The 17006-nt window shown below is 38.6% G+C and overlaps 1 protein-coding gene across 1 annotated transcript in view; it reads right to left on the bottom strand.

Annotated features, from left to right (window-relative positions):
• The window catches only part of ADCY8 (adenylate cyclase 8), a 129024-nt gene that overhangs the window by 22309 nt on the left and 89709 nt on the right, over positions 1–17006 (bottom strand). Inside the window, 4 exon segments of the mRNA XM_059836205.1 lie at positions 1879–2057; positions 3426–3515; positions 6909–7110; positions 13169–13269. Coding sequence (XP_059692188.1) covers positions 1879–2057; positions 3426–3515; positions 6909–7110; positions 13169–13269 — 572 coding nt within the window.

Genomic DNA, 17006 nt, shown 5'->3' with positions numbered 1-17006 from the left:
TGCTCAAAGCTTGAAGTTGTGAAAAAAGTTAATAAAGGAGTAAACAAGGAGCAGAAGTTGGAAGAGAATTTGGGACACTCTTCTGTCTACCTTGAGATCTAAGAATAAAGCAAAGTCCAGACCTGGAATCCATTTTCCACAGTAATTTTGGAAAAAAGATCAGGTGATATTAGTCAGAGGATGACTCCTGTGACAGAAAAATTAAAGAGAAAAAGAGCAGAGCTTGACGGAGACAAAATCAAAAGGAAACTTTCTTGTGAGAGAGCTAACTGCACTGACTTTGTGGGCCTAATGAAGAATCTACTGTGAGGAAATGTGCCACTATGGGATGAGTCATCAGTATAGAGCAAAAGACAGGCAGGAAACATCTTTGTCATCTGCAAATATTTTGGAATTCAAATGTTTCCCATTTTGAAGTTGTCTGAAATACAACCTCCCAAAGATTTCATTCAAGAAGGACCCCTTGTACACTGGCTAAGGGCAACAGCCTCACAGGTCTTAGCTGTGAACTCATCTGTTATTGCATATTGTGATAGTGTAGCTACAGCCACAAATATACAAGCTAGATGAGTTTTGTAGGGAGTTGCAAAACCTTTTATTCAACTAATTGGTATAGCTAAGAAAACAGATAAGTTTCTGGGCACACAACCCTGAACCTCATGCTCCCTAATGTCAGAGCTGAAGTTCAGGTCCTTGTCCTGAGTGTGGAGCATCTCAGATGAGTAGCCTATGTCCTGGGCTGTTGGCTACTTTAGAGGCTATTCCTGGCTCTTTCTTACTCTTCTGCCATAAAAGTCACTGGAGAGTTTCATCGATGCAGGGAACAGAAACTACTCTGAATTCTCTAAGATTTTCAGACAAGGGATAACCTTTCTGTGCCATGCTTGATTACTGACAAAAATTAAAGACAATGATCATGATTTCTACTTCTAGTTACTTAGCCGAAGTATTGCTTACTGCCATTTGTTATATTTGCTGGGCTCTGCTGTGAATATGCTATATGTCATATCATTAGTCTGTAGGAGCATAACTAGCATTAAAAAAAGGAATTGCATCCCAAATCATTAGTACCTTGCTACTGTAGGAAGCTAGCTGGGAAAGATATGTGTGCAGAGCCTTACTATCTGAAAAGACATGGCTGTTGTGAGAAATAATTGTAATGCAAGTCCATGCTTTTCTGTCATTCTGAGGATCTTCATCTGGCATGCACTTACAAGCACGAGCAACTGCAATACTAAACTGGTCAAGTATCAAAGACTGAAGAAATGTTTTTCTGAATGAGCTAAATCACTGCTGCTCTAGATTCAGTTATCGCAACACTTGGTGCACCTCTGACTCTGCAAATTACTGTGGCTCTTCTGTTCTCCTCTTCAACTCCTCTTGCTGGGACAGAAGCCTGGGAGGAGGAGTCTGTCCTTCAAACGCCCTCCTACAAAGCGGAATCATCTCTGTATTCCTTCTATTTTTTGCAACTACATGTTACAGTTCAAAATTTATACAGTTAAAACCCTGCCCCTAAAAAAACAATTGTTCACTCCTGTTTTCTTAAATTGAGATGAGGGGTTCAATCAGTGTCTCTGGAGTTTTAAAGAATAGAAGCAACCAATGTATATGCACTGTAATGCGTAATTTTAGCAACATGGACAGACTATGGGAGACATAAGAGATAAACCCCGCTTAATATTTAAATGACCTCATGAAATGAGCATTTTAATAAAAACGCCTGAGAAAGAACCACATTATAAATCTTTTTGGATTAGTTCTTGCCTCTTGCAACCATCACTCCGTACTTAAGTATGGTTCTGTCCAATACAGGTATACTCTGTCAAGACGACCCATTACCTTATTAAAAAGCAGTTCCTAAAAGGTGCTGTGAACACTTACTCTCCATTGTGGTTAAAGTTGTCATATTGCAGAAAAAGGGAAGCATAAATGGTCTCAGTCAGCAGAGAATAGATCGCAATCATGATGAGAAGCACTGCCAGCTTCAGGACAGAGTTGAGACGAAGAAAGACTGCACAAGTCACCATTGCCAGCACACCAGTGAAGACAAAATACTGAATAGAAAACAGCAGTGGTTACTTTCAGTGAGCAGTGACTACATATTCAGTCCATAACTATCTACACAGTTGATCAAGTGATCAGAAGTGTAAAAAAACTGCTCTGGATTTCAGTGCTCAGCTAAGTCTTCTTAGGGTGCAGGGCACTTTGAAAATAAGTGTGTTGCTAAAATAGAATGTGAAATTACAAATTCTCCATTTTGCATGGCACCTCCATGTTAGCAGAAATCCTTCTCTGAGCTTGTGTGGCATTTTCATTCTATTAGAAGGGAAAGGGCATCCTGTACACTGAAAAGAGGAAAGCTAGAAATGCAGTAGTTTGCTAATGAAAGTCAACTGAGAGAAAGTAATTTATATTCCTTTGGATTCTGAACTTCCTCAAGACCCGCGTTAATCAGGATGGGAGAGTCATATTCCTGCTTTAATCCTTTTCCTGTACTACTTGAAGAGAGGATAAAACCACAGGTTTGGGTGGTTTTTTATTTCTTTTTTTTTATTATTATTTTTAATATTGCAGATCTAGCTTAGTTACACTACTCTCTTAAAATATGATGCCTGGAGGTTTTATTCATATCTCATTTTCTAATCTCTTTATTGTTTCATTTTTCTCAATGATTAGTCATCTGCCAAATTCAATCCATGCAGCTGATACTGGATTTAGAGAGACAATCATGGCCATGAGCTATTCAGATTTAAAATAGCAACATCAACACCCACAGCCCAAATGTAGTTTAAATTAACTCCTATCATACAGCTTTAGGAGAGATAGCATTCATTTTTCTAAGTACAGTTTTTCTTTAGTACAGTTCCTCTGTAGGGAAATCTGCATCCCTACAATTTGCAGCATACTGCTGGCAGTATCATGACACCGCCATATGACTTTCTAAGCCACATACTACTTTTATCTACACATAACCAACCCATTGATTTTGTTGCCTGCTTGCTCACCACAGAGAGGATTTTTTTGCTCCAAATGCAAATTTAAAATAACTACAGCAGAATAACTGCTGGTTTTGCTATGTGAGAAGTATTAGTCTCCATTAGCTTCATATGAATTAAGTAGTATGTTTTATTGCACTGGGTTCATTGAATCATTGCTGGATGTGTTTCCAGCATAAAGGTTCTGTATGAAGTTCAAAGGTTGAAACTTGGTTGTAATGCCCCATTAGGTCATAAAACTAATTCCTTCTGCAACCCGCCTCTGCTTTTTCTATCAGCATATGGGTAGATGCAAAGGTTCAGCTTCATCACGTTTTTGAGGCACTTGACTCCACCACCAGTACACAGGTCATTGATTCCAGGTAGTGGTTGCCATGTAACCTTTGTGGATCCGTGCCTCAGATTCAAAAGTACCCTTGGAAATACCTCAGGACAGGAACAGATGTCCGTAAAAGATGCAGATGAATTGAACGTCTGGTTCTTCAGGGCTACTGGTTTGTCAAAATCACACCAGAGCTGTGAAGAAAGAAAACAAAGTCAGAGCTATATTGTGCACTGGTGACTAAGCACTTGTGTAGCTGACTGGCTAGGTGCAGGGATGGAACTGGCAGACCTGCTGCTCTCCATGCCAGCTCCCTAACTGGCACCATGGACTAAATGGACAGTAAGAAGACATACTGTGGAGATGAAATGGAAAGGGGGGAGCTATTCATGCTACAGACATTCAGCATCTTAGTAGCCTTCCTACGGTCTCTTGTTCTCAAAGGGGAAAGATGAGCTCCTCTGGGAGTCTCAGAGGACTGATGTTGGACTGTTAAGAATTACCGTCTCAAAATGTTTATACTTCGCTATAAACTATAGAGAAAATTATTAAATTGGGAGCATAAAATCAGACTGCATGTGTGCACTTGTTTGCAAACAGTTTTTTTCTGCTACGTTGCTATGGACAGTGTTATCCTTGTAGGTGTGGGACAAAACCCCATGGCATCATGCAGACTTGGCTTGTGCCAAAACATAACATGGTCCCAGAACTGCAACTGTGATGTCTAGAATGGAAGGGAATGAAAATTCATTCATGATACAATGGTTTTGAGAATGTAATACTGCCTTTTACTGTTATGACCTGCATTCATTTTAATGGTATTTCTAACCAAGTGTATTAAATATAAACAAAACAACAGTGTTGAGTTGCAATACATCATGGTCTTAGAACACAGGAAAAAAATCATTAGTGGTTTCATATTTTGACAGTTGAAGCAGATGGAGTCTCTTGTTACATATATTAATCCAATCTGGATGTTTATACTAGGTCATTTCATCAACCCTGTATGTACAAGCTAGTTCCCCTGTCTTTTTTTCCAACAGAGTTAGAGAGTTTGTTTGATGAGGGCCAATTTCTTATAACTAAATTCTAATGAATTTTGAACCTGGAACTCTCTTTCAGCAATTCAGTCATCTCTGCAATGCAGCAACATTATCTAGATTGTCTGTGCAGTCCTCCGTGACAACAGATAGTTAATGGTACCTCCTGAAAGTTTATGAGGTGTACAGCACCCCTCTGCAGGGCAGAGTGCTGTGAGAACCACTCTGGGTGTCTTTTAAAAAGACCTTCAGGATCAGAAACTTGATTCTAATTTTATAACAATAAGAATGCATTTGATGTAAAGAACCACAAGACTCGTTTGCCCCCCTGGTGAAACCAAAGGCTTATGACTCTTGTTAGAAAGCATCTGAGTCTTAGTCCCCTCCAGCTGGGTGCATTTGACCTCAGTGGATGCATATAGCTGCAAGGCTGAGCTGCATCACCTGTTCTTAAATGCATGCAGGTCTCTCCTGAGTACTGCAGTCCACTATATGGAACCCCACTGGCGTCTGTGGTACCTACTTCAGGAAAGTCACTCTTTTTTTTTATTGGGATACAGGAAGTAGTTAAAAGCAAACTATTATTATGGTAGAATTTTGACATATGAAATAAGGAGGCTATATGAATGTTGTGATTTCCTGTGGAGGTCAGGACTCGGTGACTCAAGTCATTGCCATTCTAAATATATGACAATAAATGTAACTGTTTACTGCCTTATGGAAGCCCATTGGCATGAGAGTAAAAAGAATTATATTTCTGTTTTTGTATTAGTCATCCCCCAAGATTGCAGTGGACACAATCTTAAAAAGTAATCCACAACAAGTTGGGGGAAAATCTCATTGTCATTATATCCATAGCAAATTGGGTATGGATAGCCCATTAGAGATCATCTTGTTTCAAGAGCCAGATTAATTCTACCAAAATCTTCCCTGACAGATATTTCTCAAACATGATTTAAAAAAACTCTCCTTAGTGATCTATAGTATAGTGTACCACTGTCCTTATCTTCAGGAAGTTTTCAGCCCTATTGAACTTCCTGTCATTTATGGTGTTTTTATTTTCTCTGTAAGGGTAGCAATTTGTAGCTACGTTCTTCTTTCTCCAACTATCTCTCCTATCAGCGACTGCATGGTATCACTAAAAAACCCAGACAGATGCTGAGTCCTCGCATATTGGCAACCTGAATTAAATCATGGAAGAAAGACAGCAATAGAACGTAATAAAATCTCATATCTGTTAGCAAAACACAAGACAAGCACTTGAAGTATCAGACTTCAGCATACTTACTCTAACGATATAATCATAATTATTATTAATTATTACAGGATAATTATTGTTGCTGTTGTGTTGTATAGTTGCTATTGTTATTACTGTCACTAAATGCTTTCCTGGTCTTGTCTAGAAAGAAATAAATATTTACAAGGAATAAAGTTCAGATGAAAAAGCACTGCTACATCCATAGCCAAAAGGTGCCCTACAAGAAGTAAGAGTGATGAAAATGTTACTTTTAATCTATCAGTGAGATGTTTACCTTCTTTTTGGCTCAGGCTTCAACACCTGCCAGGTTGTCTGGTATGATAATCTGCCTAATTCATGCAAAGCTCTCTCACGTTTCTGAAGACATCCAGATAATCAGGGCTCTATTGTATTTGCATACAAGACCCCACTTTTTTACCCTGTGACGTTGTATAGAGCCAAGCCCACAGTATTCAATTGCCAATATTTTTATCTAACCACAGCTGCTAAGCAAAGCTTGGTACATGCCTTTCCTCACAGATATACTAGTAAACTTTGCCCGAGATTTGTCACACTTTAGAGGCTTAGTGGAGATGTGTAAATCAGGAGTCAAATCATACCAACCTCCCTGTGTGGGCAGTGGAGAGAGAAAAATCCCTTTATTGGGACCAGTGTGATCAGAAGAAATCTTTGGGGATGCCTATTTTTCTGCGCTGACTATAAAGAAAGCTGAGAGTGACTATGCCCGTAGTTTGGTACTTCAGCTAAGGCAAATCTGGGCCAAAGGGGTTTGTCAAACCACTAAATGAGCAAGGCAAGGTATGTTTAGAATTTACACTTTTTAAATGCTGTGGTTACTGGCTCAGCTTAACCTGCTTTGTCCTTTCTTTGAAGCTATTTTCTGGGTTTGTTGACACTTCTCATTTTTTTAGGAATCTAATTAATGGGAGAACTGTGAGATGAGGAACTTAATATCTATAAGCATTACTTGGATTGACAGTCTTTGAGAAAGTATATCAGCATCTCAGAAAATTACAAATGGTCCTCAAAGGGTAGATATATTGAACAGAAAGTAGCAAAAGGGTTTTAAAAATAGACAATATTCATGAGGGAGAATTAATTAGGTATTTCAGAAATACATAGTTTAAGCAACAGATTGAATTTCCTGAAGCTGTGGTACTTTGCCTTTTATATTTAAATCACAGCTGGCTTATAAACACATTAGTTAGCTTAATCAATCCTGTATCAAGCTTAATAATTCATAAATCAGCTTTTCCTGTAAAATATACTCTGGTTCCCTATAAGCTTACAATATTAATGATGGCTCCAAGAAAATTAATCAGAATGGATGCAAATATAATGACATTCCTGGCCAGGTAGGTCTCATTAATCCAGCAGCAAGTTTTCCGGAGCATTAAGGGTAAACATTTGTAATCCTCTGCTGTAGTGATTAGCACAAGAGCGGAGTGCAGCATAATCAGAATAGAAAATTGAATGACCATTGGTATCACCCTGGGAAGAAAAAAAAAGAGAACCCAACATTAAACCTCAACACAATACCACCGCTAATAAAAATAAATGTGTAAACACTTAAGGCTAGGAAAAATCAGTTGTCATAAATCTGAGACAATTAGTCTAGGAAAAAACCCAGAGAAAGCAAAGATTTATTCATGTTCCATAGATCTGCCGTTTCTTTACATGGTTTCTTGCTGAGAAACTGTTCTTGAAGAAACAAGCCAAGGAAATCGTTGCCAGTGCCTCTATCTGTCTATATAGACTCTGAGTGGCAGAAAAGTCCTTTCTTTTGGGACTCTCTTCAGCCTTTAGGATCCTGATGCCACTATCAGTGAGCTGGTTCCCACTCTTTGGGTAGGGTGCAATACTATTTGTACACTTGTGCCCTATGGCAAGACAAAACCAGGGGTGTAAGGTGGAAATAGAAGTGAAAATATCAACATTTTTTTTTTTCCTCATTTTTCAGTAGGTGAGGCAGATCCACTACCTGAATCTGAATGGACCATATCTCAACCTACCTGAAATTCCTCTCAATTTCAGGCTATTCAAATTTGGCTTTAGAAGAGCAAATCATAAACTCACACAGATCTGAATTCAGATCTGTGGTTTGAGTCTATTAACTTAACTAAAGCTTTCACTCTAAAAAATGTCACCATAAGCTAACATGTATGTAACCAATAGGAAGAAGAAACCACACTGAGATAATGGCAGGAGCGGATACATGGACATAGAAGGAAAAGCTTGAGAATCAGTCTGTGTGGGAACTGACATTTCTTAGCTCTGGCCATGTTTGCAGCTGATGGATAGAGTCCAAAATATTTGGTCCAAGATGTACTGGGCAGTTTATGTGAAAACTGTGAGTACATCTTCCTCACAGCACTGATGTTTGTAGAAAATACTTTGAGAAAACAGGGTAAATGAAAATGTTTATGTTCAAAAGGAAATATGTTTTCTGGAAAAATGTAAGCATAAGTCAGAGTATATGTGGGGAAATGTTGGTCATGCTGAGGGAAAAGGCATAAATAACATATGATGTACAGGTGTCAAAATCAAAAGAGATTTAAGTGCAGAACTGTACTCCTTTATGCTTTAACCTGCTTAATTTTAACTATTATCTTTTACAAAAACATTCTGATTTTTAATGTCCTAATTCAGCTGTGATGATAGAGATTCATATACATTAAATCTGATGGTGTTTTAAAGATAGTATTTGAACAAACATCATTTCTTTCTGATCATCCAAACAGTCTTGCTGGGACAATGACTCCTTGGAAGTATCAGGACAGAATAACCTCAGAATAATTTACAGTAATGCAGCTATGGCTTATAAGTACAGGTCCTACTCTCAGAACCTCAAAATTAGTGAGACTTACAGTGTAGGAGTTGGGAAAAGAAAATGGATTGAACAGATAACAAACAGAAAACGAGGCTGTAGAAAGCACAGAGTTTTTCTTTTGGAACATGTCTGAACTGCTATAAGTAAGATATATATGCATAAGTGATATTTTTTGTAGTACTTAATTATATTACAAAATATTTTGAAATAAAACGTGAAAAATATCAAAATGGAAGTTCTGTTTCCTAATGAACTGAAAAAAGTTGAATTACACATCAACTTCCCTTGAGAGCTTCCATGTGGTAATACTAGCTTTGACACTGTTCTGATGACATACCATTGGTACAAAATGTTATCTTACACTTGGGGCAGCACTTCACTCCAACAAGCTTTGTCAGAGTTTTGTGTGTGATATGAATACAGGACACAGTGGACCTTCCCAAAAAAGTTCCATCCTCTCCAGCGAGCTCAGCCAGAACTAAAGCTTGCTTTTGAAAGAAGGAACAACGTAGCCGGTAAAACCAAACTGTATTATAAAGGGAAGAGTCAATAATGAGGAAACAAAGATTGGAGCAGGAGCCACAGATTTCATCCTGTGCGACTAAAGGTTTTGTGGGAAGAGTCTCAGGACTTGCTGAAAGTCCCAGGGCTACCAAGTAGAGACACAATACAACGATGCCTTGAGAGCAGCTTCTGTCTGTGGAAATACACAGAAAGCCAAGGAAGAGACAGTCAATAAAGCCAGGGAAAAGCTGGGCAATATGTTCAGGAAGAACTAGTCAAGAGAGTCAAGAGGGCTCATCAAGAGAGCTGTATAGTAGGGTACGATCCATCTCACTGCACAGCAGTGTCTTACATTTATTCGGGTGGAAGGCACCTTGAGATCCACTGATTGACCTGTGGCTATACTTTGAACCTGGGATATGGACACTGACAGACAGTTACGTGAGATTATTTCCTTCAGTTTCCCACACTACAGCAGTATTCTGCAATAGCCTTCTTGTTTTCCAAAGCCAAATGACTGAGCTCCTCTTTGGAACTGATAGTTTCTATCTATATCTCAGATATATATAGACAGTCTATATATGCAGATGTAGCCTACCAATTCTGCAGACCTAGCCTGACCCAGCTCTAAATGAAACCAAATTAAGGCTTTCAAAAAAGATTAGGGTCAAGGCTCAAGAGGTTAAACCTGAGGACACTAAACACGAGTTCTTATTTTGGACTGCCAAACTTCACATGTAAGACACAGTGCTATTGAATTAAGGTACAATAAAGGGAGCATCTGGGGACCTATTTCTGGGATATCAATCCAAAATGCAGCATAACCTGCTTAGGTGTCTGAGAAACCATGACTTTGTATTTGTTCATAATAAATATACAGGCAACAAAAATTCTTCCACTGTAGCTGTTTGGTTGATCATTGATATGCTTGTCTCTTGTCCAAGCCTGTTTGAGATAAAAACAAAACTGAAGTCTGCACACCTATGACCTCCTAGAAGACCAATCCAGTATCTGTGCTAAGATTTTGTTGGCAGCATGCTGATAGGATCAAGCACAGCAGAAGACATAGCCAAGGTTAGAGGAATAGAAACAAACAGCCGTAATACTCTTCTGTCCATGAACTTCTCCCAGAACTAGGACACCTGGGTTGGATCCCCTCTTCGTTCAAGAAGAGATTCAAGACCAAGTCCTTTTCTTTCTAGTGGTTCCCTTACTGTCAAGATCAAGTGAAGTTTGAAATGAGGCTTTTGCCATCCCTCTTCCTTGTGTACAGTCACAAATCAAGAGTTGAGCCAGAAGGAAAACTGAAGTGAAACAGAAGATGCAGGTGTTTAAATGAACAACACTTTGAAATCTATTTTTCTCCCCTCACAGGAATAACCCAGTGAAAACCAGACAGAAATAAGAGTAGTTCAGTAGTCTACCCTAGTAAGATATATTGCCCATATGAGCATATAGAAAGTTCATTGCAGGAAATGAATCAAACTCCCAAGCCTCTCAGATAGAGAAGATGAATCACTGCAAGGTTGGCAATGTAACTTAATGGCTTCATAGAGGATAATTACAGCAGAAATATGGCATTAATTTATGTCACTTAGAGTAATTTCCCCAACTCAATATTTCAAAGAATGAAAACTATTGCAAAGATTTTTAAATGCAGTGATGTGCCTGCCCTGTCAGGAAGAAGTATGAATGGATCAAATATTTATCCTGCAGGAGACAGATATAAACTGATGTAAAATTCTGAAACTCCCGTACACAGTAGATGCAATAATAGAAAGATGATTCCCTTCTTTAACACACAGACTAAGGCAACCTATCTGGGAAACTCCCTGAAGATCCTTAGTAAGATATGTTTTACAATGATTTAAATAATGTTTTCTTTCACCAAATTTCCAGAAAACCCTAAAAGACTCAGCTCAGAAAAACATCCAAACATGTACTTAAGCAAATACAAAATTACATCCTTGTTCAACAGAGCTCTGAAGCATTCACTGAAAGACACTTAAATATGTTGTTAAGAAATGAGTAAGTTACCATGAGGAGTGTGAATTATAGTTTATAGTTGTTCCAACGAAATGATGTCCATGCTTTTCCGCTGTGGTAGTTTACTTCTCTGATATCTACTAGAAGTGTAACAGATGAGCATGCAGTTATCTCCACGACTCTCTGAATCCAAATCCTGCCTAACTTTGTGATAGCTTATTCATGTGCTCATACCTTGAATTGTTTTTAGAATTGGAACTTAGGAAATTTGAACTTCCAGATTATTTCCTCATTCAATATGTTCAAGCATATTGAAACTTTCCCACTCAAAACCCCTCATCCTGTTATTTTAGAGTTGCTCATCTGTTGACCTCCGCTCTTTTAACAGGCATGCTTTTTTAAGAGTGAAACACATTTTTTGAAGCAGAGTGTCAGAACTTGAAAAATGAAGACCAAAATTTGCCTTCTTAAATCAGCTCCTGAAAGAACATAAGAACTGCCATAAAGCACCCATGTGGCTCCAAATCTTCTCTCACAAAAGGGATAGTGGTAAATATCCTTTCCCTAAATATATTCCCAGGTTCCAGCAAACAACCTTTAAGGGCTTTCTTGAGGTCAAGGTTCCATACTTTTATTCAAAAACCTCTGCTGATCTTATCTTGTAGGAATTTATCTAAACTTTATTTGAACCTATTTATATTTACAGCCTCTTTAACACTCAGTGACAAAAAGGTCCACAAAGCAAGGGAAAACCACAAGACTCTGTGCAAGATGGGAAACCAGAAATTGAGACAGCTGTAGACAATGTGGTTATGTGACTCCTTCTCCCCTAATTTCAATGGCACTAGACACGCTCACAAGAATTAACAGAGATGAAGCTATGCAGATAGAAAAAATGTCATATTTTTTTTTTCTGGTATAGCAGTGATTGATATAGCAGCAGAAATCTTTTTGGAAAACAGGTTCCATTAATAAGATCCATAAATCTTCTTGTACATACTGAGAAAAATATAAAAATAACAGCTACCAGAAGTGAAGAATTTTGAATGTGTATTGGGAGAAGAACTTTAAAACAGCTATCAAACTTACTAGTATTAGAGCAATATAGCACATAAGGAACAGCAGAAGGTCAGGTACTACTCTGGGTCCTTTGCCAGCTGAGAACTACAAAATACATGGGACATCACTGCTGCAGAGCGCAGTTGCCTGGCTGCATTTAACCACCATTTTGGTATTCTGAGACATAAACATGGTGAACCAGGTCTTCCAGAGATGATCCAAGAAATATTGCTGCATGACTGTAATACTGTAAATTACTGTACAGTAATACAGTAATACTGTATTTGAAAGGTTATTCTACAGGCAGCCCTAAGTTAAGGTTCATCTGAGTGTTAGAAACCACCTGAGAATTTTGTTCATGTGGGCATTTCCATTTTAGCACTTGCTCTGCCAAAGACCAAATGGGACCGGGGGCATGTTTTAGTGGCAGTCCTGTTCTGCTGGCTCTGCTGTGATGCTAGAAAACTGACATTAGTCCTTGTACACACTCTTGTGTTCCCACTATTAAATAGTAGACAAAAATGCCAATTGATGGGCCTGACTGTGTGAAACACGTGGACACAGAGGTCTCAGCTATGTCACATTTTTGTCACTTTGATAGGAAGTTGTTGCTTGGTCAGCCCCAGATAAAAGCAGAAGTGAGGAAAGATCTGCCAAATCACCTCCTTTCTTCTTCTTAATAGCACAAGATTGCTTTCCCCAGCTGGGTAACACGTGTCATCAGCAACAAAGCACAACACTACCCGTTTCTTATGTAGCATGTAAGAAACAAAACCAAAACAATCCCTGATTCCCAAGGTGATTACCAGTCACTTAGCAAAGAGGCACTGTTGTAAGTCTGGATCATGTTTTACTTCAACACTGGAAGCAGCAGGCCATATCGTGTCAAAGTTTTGTAACACAAAGTTCCCACTTATCTCAGTGGGGGTTCTGCTTAAAAACATAACATCATAATGTCAATAGATGCTGCTGTCTCACATGAAAACATGTAGCTGCAGATAATGTGATACAAAAGTAGTTAATATTGGGAAAAAAGTGAAAAAATATTTCCAAACACTTTTGGGGAACAAGCAGATGTTACTGGTTCATTCTATGTCAGTCCTAGAAATGTTATCCCACTGTTTCCCCAACAGCACCTTCAGATATATAGAGATATATTTCTGTATTTACCTGGAAGAAGGAAGTAAGCTTTGGATAGCGGTGATAAATACAAGAACAATAAATGCGCACACCAAGTTTGATTTGAATACTTCATCCCGCATTTGAGAATACTAGAATTAAAAAAAAACAACAGAAGAGTAAATTAGCTGTTAACCCATGCAGTAGTTTCATAAAGACTGATGCATGTAAGACACTTTGGGGAAATTAGCAGGAAGAGTTAATAAATCAATAAACCTGAATTTGTTTTTAAAAATGAAACACAACAAATAATTAATTATTAAGCTGGTAAAATACTTTATCCAAGAGAGCAAAACTCTGTAATTTGCAATACAAAGTTATTTTATTTGGTTGCTGGTCAGCTGCAATTCTGCATGCATGATGTCACGGAAGTGGTTCCATGTTTGCCAAATTGAGGTCATTCTGTTTTCTTTTTTACTTTTCTTTTTTAAGAAAACAACATGGTTTGGGACATTCTGTGACTATTTGGGATGTGGGTCATGATCTCCGTATCCTATCTTATCCAGAGGCTGTGCAGAAACTTGGCAATATGGGCATTCTCCAAGGAGAAAATGAAGGTATTATTATGTAAAAGACCATTTGAGGTACATTATTATTATGAGTTATTGCAAAAGTATTTTTCTCCAGCATATCAAACCACTGAAAATGCGAGTAGGTTCCCCTTTTATGGGAGTTACCAAGGAAAGAAGTAACAGAAACATTGGTGAATCACGGTGGATCAGTTAAAGTGGAAACATTACCCAAGTCCTCAGCTCATATTTATCACTGCTAGTTCAGTTAAACTCCAATCGTTTACAGCAGATGAAGATTGGTCCATAGACCTTTTTTTGTAAATCTCTTTATCCTATACTGATGCCACTAAATTTTATTCACCTAATTAAAAATCCCACAGATGCTTGTCCTGGTCATTTTTCCTCCTCTGAACAACAATGCTGTTTTATTTAACCTCTTCCAGTTTTGAATGAACTAAGAGTTACATGTGCAGAACAAAAGGAAATCAGAGTCAAAGAGATATCAGATATCAGAATCTTTCTCCAGCAAATTGGAAATAAGGCAAACTGCAGTTATAAATGCCTAGAGAGCATTATAATTGAGAAAAATGAAAACCGATTAAGAAATGTATCAGGAACATACATTGAGAGAGTTCAGCTATGAGCTGTATTTTATAGCTAATCTGCTCTTGAAGAAAGAGCCTATTTAGACTTAGACAATATTCACTACATGGACCTTTGGTAGGGACTTCACTTTAGTTATAAACGTCTGGTCAAAGCAGCCTCAAGCTCCTGAAATGGGAAAAAGGCATCTCTCTTCCTTGCTCCCATTTGTTATGAGTAAGAGGGGGGGTTATTTGTTGGCATCCCTCATTTTGACTCCTCCTCTGCTGTGTTATACGCTGTGTCTGCTGTTGGCAGAAGCAGTAGCACTTTGACATGATTTTCGATGGTGCTCATAAGCAACTCCACTTCATTTTGCTGCTGGAAGCACAGAGGCACTGACCATGATTTCATGTGCAGTAAACCAGAACTGCATCAGTCCGCTTAAATAATGGGCCAGGGCTTTTTTTGGTTGAGGCACAAAAAGAACCAAAGAGAAAGAGAAAGGTACGATCCTTAAAATATAACATGAAATCCCAACTGTTCCTTAGGGAAATTATAGCAAATGAATTGAATGAAACACAAACAAGGAATTGCCTGCTGTGTCGAGCATTGTGTCAAAAGGATGAATGCTGCAGTCTAATCAGTAACAATGTTGTGATGAGAAATTTTTAGCATCTCTGAGGCAGCACAAACACCAAAGATGAACATAGCACTTCTGTAGCAGTCTACCCCTTAATGACTTGGAGAAGTAATCAAAGGATAGGCTAAGCCTCAAGGCACTTCTGTAAGTATGGGGAGACATGTAGCCAACTAGAGCCGCATACTGTCGTAGGAAGAATTGTGATGTGACCTACTCTGCAATGAAAACCTTAGCTGCAACATCCCACAGGGTTTCCTGCCCTGGCGTGACTTGCTCATGGCGTAACAAAGGCTCACCCTGCTTCCCATGGGACTTGAGCCATTTGCCTGTGCTGTTGGGGGGGCACTGTTTATCTACTGGCTAGAGAGCCAAAACTGAGTTTATGTAAGAAAGGCCAAGTTTCCTCTGCCCAGTAATGCTGCTTATTCCCCACCTCTCCTCTCTTTTCCCCGGGCTCTTTGAAAAGGGAGTACCTGTAATACAACAGGCTTTACATGTTCACCTAGAGAAAGTGTTTGTGCACTGGGAAGGAAGGTTTTTGGTCTTATCCTCACTGCTGTTCTTTGACTCAGGTAGGACCTTATGGATGAAAAGGAAGACCATGGTTTTTTTTCTTCAGAGCAATGGTGTTTGTGCCACTGGAAAAGCTTCTGTAGTACAGGGGAGGGACAGAAGATATATCAGGAAGCCCAAGGCAGGAGAAGAGATGGATGAACTCCTGAGAGGACCAAAGGGTAGACACAGATACAGTTGTTGACCAATGACAGAAAAGAAGATGCTGAACAGGCCCAGAGTTTGCTCGGTGTTTCTTGCAGACCTTCTTGCCACTGGAAGTTTCTGGGTTGAAGGTAAGAGATGAGACCCATGTCTGCAACGATACAGCATGCAGGAAGGGCAAAATTTTTTTCCTACTCATTTAATTTCTATTTATCTTGCCCATCAGAAATTCTGAAACAGAGAAACTCAGATATTTAAGTCTAATATTTGACGTAAGAACACCTGTACTGTGGAATTCAAAGCCCTTTTGATATTATCAGTGTGCTCACCTCACAGAAAATATGTAGACACCACCTCTAAGCATAGTCTGATTCATGATCCCAATACAAATATGCAGGAAGACTTAGACTATCTTTATACATACCTTTACATTGGAAACTTTCCTTAACAAAAACCCTACCAGCATGTAAAATTCCCTGGCCTGTTACTATGCTTTATCCCATATGAAAATACATGGTACTGATATTTCCAAGTCACTGCTATTAAGGAAGAGCATCATAATGATATGTTTTAATTATTTGAAATCATCTAAAGTAGTATCAGATTTTCCTTATGAGCTATTACATATCTGTGTATTTCCATGCTACCATTAGAAGTACTCTCCTGTGATGAGTCTTTTGCTCTATCTGCCTACATCCTATTTGTGAAAATAACCTCCAGCAAAATTGAGAGTGAATTAGTCTCTGAATGAGATATCAAGTGCTAATGAGTGAAATACAGGTTAGTAATGACTAGTCCATTTGGGTAAAGAATCTATAAAATATACCAGGTGGGTATCCCGCACAAATCCTCTGAAAAATGAAGTATTACAAAATTCATGTGGAAATATACGTACTGCCTCAGGGAGATAACCCATTCGCTAATGCAAACGTTACTGCTTGCTGTGGAATCTACATTTATTCTGTCACCAGGAAGGACATAGAGCAATGAGATGAGAGAGGAGTGGGAAGATATACCAATGACTTAAACTGCTGTGATATACCAGTTGTTTAAACCATTGTAAACCAGGAGCTGTGCTAGCTCCCATGGTAGTTTTGGGCATGCTGATTCCAGAAATTATGGGGTTTTTACCTTTTGAAATCTTAAAGGAAGCAAAACAGCGCTTTCATTGCTAGCATAAATCTGCTGTCTGCAATTGTTTTACAATGAAAAACACCCAAAACAAAGCAGACTGTTTAAACAGAAGTCCAGCATGACATTTCAGGTCTATTCAAATCACCCCAAAAGATTTATGATCCCATGGCATGGTAGTCCTGTTACTAATGCAGGAGGAAGAAATATAGTTTATTGTTCATATGGTTATTCACTTCTCTGT

Source organism: Gavia stellata, chromosome 3 (genome assembly GCF_030936135.1).
Source record: "Gavia stellata isolate bGavSte3 chromosome 3, bGavSte3.hap2, whole genome shotgun sequence".
Lineage (NCBI taxonomy): Eukaryota > Metazoa > Chordata > Aves > Gaviiformes > Gaviidae > Gavia > Gavia stellata.
Note: the sequence above shows the minus strand (reverse complement) of the source record. Positions and strands in the feature narration are given on the sequence as shown.